The 3862-nt window shown below is 44.1% G+C and overlaps 1 protein-coding gene across 1 annotated transcript; it reads right to left on the bottom strand.

Annotated features, from left to right (window-relative positions):
* Positions 1 to 2899: 2899 nt before the first annotated feature.
* Positions 2900 to 3601, bottom strand: LOC119191909. The gene has a single exon (XM_037445766.1). It carries the CDS (start codon positions 3599 to 3601, stop codon positions 2900 to 2902), a length of 702 nt encoding a protein of 233 aa, XP_037301663.1.
* Between the last annotated feature and the right edge of the window lie 261 nt (positions 3602 to 3862).

Genomic DNA, 3862 nt, shown 5'->3' with positions numbered 1-3862 from the left:
TTAAAATTATGAACTATAGGTTTAAGTTAAGTTACGTTATTCGTTTTGATTCGGCAACGGACAGAGTTTGACTAAAGGCCTCGTGAAACGAGAGCCTTCAGCAGTACGTATCGTGGCAATGCGGACTATGCCATCAGGACTCGGATGTAACTCTTCAACCCGAGCTAACGGCCAATGTAACGGAAGCGAATTATCGGCTTTAACAATAACTACTGATCCTACGCTCAACGGTTTTGAATGCTTAGTCCACTTCGCCCGCTGAGTCAGAGAATGAAGATATTCATGTTTCCAACGGTTCCAGAAATCATGCTGAAAACGTTGAATCAGTTGCCATCGGCCCAAACGATTTATGTTCAAAGAAGTTACATCTTCATCAGGGACAGATGTTAACGGCTCAAGAGTAAGAAAATGCCCTGGTGTTAGAACAGCAAAATCATTAGGATCTGAACTCAGAGGACAAAGAGGTCGCGAATTTAACATCGATTCGATTTGTACAAAGAGTGTTGTTAACTCTTCAAATGTTAAACATTGATCGCCAACGATACGATATAAATGCGATTTTACGGATTTTATCTGTATTTCCCACACTCCACCAAAGTGGGGACTTGAGGGCGGATTGAAACGAAATTCGATTTGATTAGCATGAGCAGCACTTCGCATATATTCAGTTAATTGTGAATTAGCACCAACGTAATTTGTCCCGCAATCAGAATGAATTATGGTGACCCGTCCGCGTCGCCCGGAAAACCGACGCAGAGCAGCGAGGAAAGCATCCGAAGAAAGAACTGAGACTGCCTCAAGATGAACTGCGCGAGTTGCGAGACAAACAAATAAACATAAGTAAGCTTTAGTGATTTTCGCACCTCGATGTTTACCGGTTTTAATACGAAAAGGGCCACCGTAGTCGGTCCCTACAACAGAAAACGGTTTTACCTGATTCACACGAACTGCAGGCAAGTCACTCATGAAAGGTTCCAGTGGGGATGGATGCGTTTTATAACACGACACACATTTGGATAGGCAATGCCGAATGGCACGTTTAGGAGACAATACCCAAAACTGTTGCGAACGAAGATACTGCGTGGTATTTACGCCCGCGTGACAATTTTCACGATGAACGGCTTCTATAACAAGGTAAGTTAACCTGGATTTACGAGGGAGTAAAGCGGGGTGTTTATGCTCGAATTCGAGGCCGGATCTTGCAAGGCGACCGCCCACCCTGAGAATTCCCTGCGCATCGAGAAAGGGGTTCAACTTACGCATCTGTTTTGTTAATAATTGTCCTTCCCGCAACTGGCGTATTTCGTTTTCGAAAAGGATTGTTGATTGTGCTTTACGACGATCAACAAAGCGGCATGAAGCTCAACACGATCGAGAAAAGGATTTGAGCAACGAATATTTTTATCTCGTAAAAATCTAATGAATCTTAACCACCAACAAATGATACGCTGTATTTTTCGAATCGAAGAATAACGAATGAGAAGAGTGTCGATAAAGGAATTCTTCGCATCGTCGGAGGTAAAGAACGTTTTTAAAGCTTTTTCCTCAAAATGAAGGATGTCCTCGTTAGGATTAATTTCAAGTTGTGGCCATTGCTCAGAAGGGGAGCGAAGCCAGGCGGGACCCGCCCACCATAAGCTATTGTTGACGAGATCGGATGGCAGCTGACCACGAGAAGCTACATCTGCCGGATTATCTTCGGAATCCACATGGCGCCAGTGAACGTCTGGAATGACTTCGTGAATGTGACTAACGCGATTCGCAACGAAAGTTTTCCAGCGCGAGGAGTGAGAGCGAAGCCACGCTAGTACAACGGTAGAATCAGACCAGGCGAAAACACCAGTAAATGTTAACCGGGGATGAGAAAGCATCCATGGCAAATTTCAGCAGGTCGGCAAGAAGAACTGCAGCGCAAAGCTCCAACCTAGGAAGGGAAGTGGATTTTGTAGGTGCGACTCGCGCTTTTGAACAAACAAAGAAGGTCTGAATGTTACCCTCAGCGTTCACGGTTCGTAAATAAATCACACCACCATAACCTGTTTCCGAACTGTCTGAAAAGCCGTGTAACTCCCAAGAAATACAATCCTGTCCAGCAAACAAACGGGGAATCTGTAACGATTCTAACAATGGTAATTGTTCAAGATATCGAGACCAAAACTGGACTATATTATCGGGAGGGTCTTCATCCCAACCTATCTCAAGGATCCAGAGGCGCTGAACCAACACCTTTGCCACCAAAATTAATGGCGACAGGAAGCCAAGTGGATCGTATATACGTGCAAGCTCGCTAAGAATGTTACGCTTCGAACATTTCTTATGCTGAGGAGTTACTGAAAAAAGGAACGAATCATTACAAGGATCCCACTTAAGACCTAATACCTTGAGAGTAGGGTTGTCGTCAACATCCATGGATACAGGATCGGTTAAGCAATATTCTCGTGGTAAATCAGAGAGTAACTGAGGTACATTACTAGCCCATTTTCTGAGTTCGAAATGTCCCCTTTCAAAAGTTCGATTATTTGAGTTTTCGCATTTTGAGCCATACGAACGTTACTAAAACCAGTTATTATGTCATCGACATAAACATCGGATCCCAAAACTTGACTCGCAAGTGGAAAGTCACCACCCTCATCATGAATCAGCTGTTTGACAGTACGGCATGCGAGAAAAGGTGCGGAAGACACGCCGTAGGTCACGGTATTAAGACGATATTCTTGCACGGGTTGGTCCGCATTAAATCGCCAGAAGATGCGCTGATAATCACGATCAGACGCTCGAATGAGAATTTGTCGATACATTTGTTTCATGTCTGCGGTGAAAACAACAGAATGAACGCGGAATTTTAGAAGAATTTCAACAATATTCGTTTGCAATTTAGGACCTACGAGCAACACATCATTTAACGATAGTCCTCTCGCATCTTTGCGGAGGCGTTGAATACAACACGAAGAGGAGTAGTGCTGCTCTCCGTACGGAGTACAAAATGATGAGGAATGAAGTATTTTCCGATACTCAATTCTTCAGTCGGTACAAGGCTCATGTGACCCTGATCGAGATATTCCTTCATGAAGTCACAGTATTTTTCATACAACTCCATGTTCTTGAGGAGGCGTTTCTCAATTGAATGAAAGCACCTCAAAGCTGTATCACGAGATCCGGGAAAGGTAGTCTCGTGCTCTTCGTTTCTGAAAGGCAAAGATACAATGTATCGACCAGCGGGATCTCTTACCTGAAGGTCTTTGAAGATTTGCTCGCATCTCTCGTCTTCGACGGTGAGAGGTTTCGAAGGAAAAACGCTCAATTCCTCCAGCTGCCATAATTTCTTTAACTCATCATGAAGTTGTGGCTCCTCATGAACGAAGAACGAGTGTGCTTCAGGCTCTACGTATCCGACATTCCCGACCAGCAGCCAACCGAATACGGAATTAAGAGCTGACGGTTGATTGGAGTCACCTTTAATTGATCCCGGCAACAGAAGCGAAGCAAAGCACTCCGCACCTATAAGAAGATCGACTGGACCAGGTTTGTGACAATTTGGGTCTGCTAACTGCAACGCTTTAATATGATGCCACGAAGATTTATCAAGTCGAATTGATGGCATCTTACCACAGATACTTGGCAAAGTCAAGGCTTTGATGGTAAAGAGAGCTTTATCGCTTCGCCCAATATCAAGATGTACTATACCTGACACTGGAGCTAATGAATGACCCAATCCACTAACCTTATTCGACGTCGAATTACTGATGAGACCCAATCGATGAACGACCTCCTCGGTGATAAAGTGACTTTGACTACCAGAATCAATCAAGGCTCGAAACGATTGAAAATGTCCCGATGAATCGCGAATTTGGACAACAGCTGT

This window comes from Manduca sexta, unplaced genomic scaffold (genome assembly GCF_014839805.1).
Source record: "Manduca sexta isolate Smith_Timp_Sample1 unplaced genomic scaffold, JHU_Msex_v1.0 HiC_scaffold_2088, whole genome shotgun sequence".
Lineage (NCBI taxonomy): Eukaryota > Metazoa > Arthropoda > Insecta > Lepidoptera > Sphingidae > Manduca > Manduca sexta.
This window is presented reverse-complemented; position numbering and strand designations above follow the sequence as displayed.

Excerpts from the sequence above, each read along its gene's own strand:
- LOC119191909 (XM_037445766.1), bottom strand. The coding sequence starts at position 3,601 with ATGCCATCAATTCGACTTGATAAATCTTCGTGGCATCATATTAAAGCG.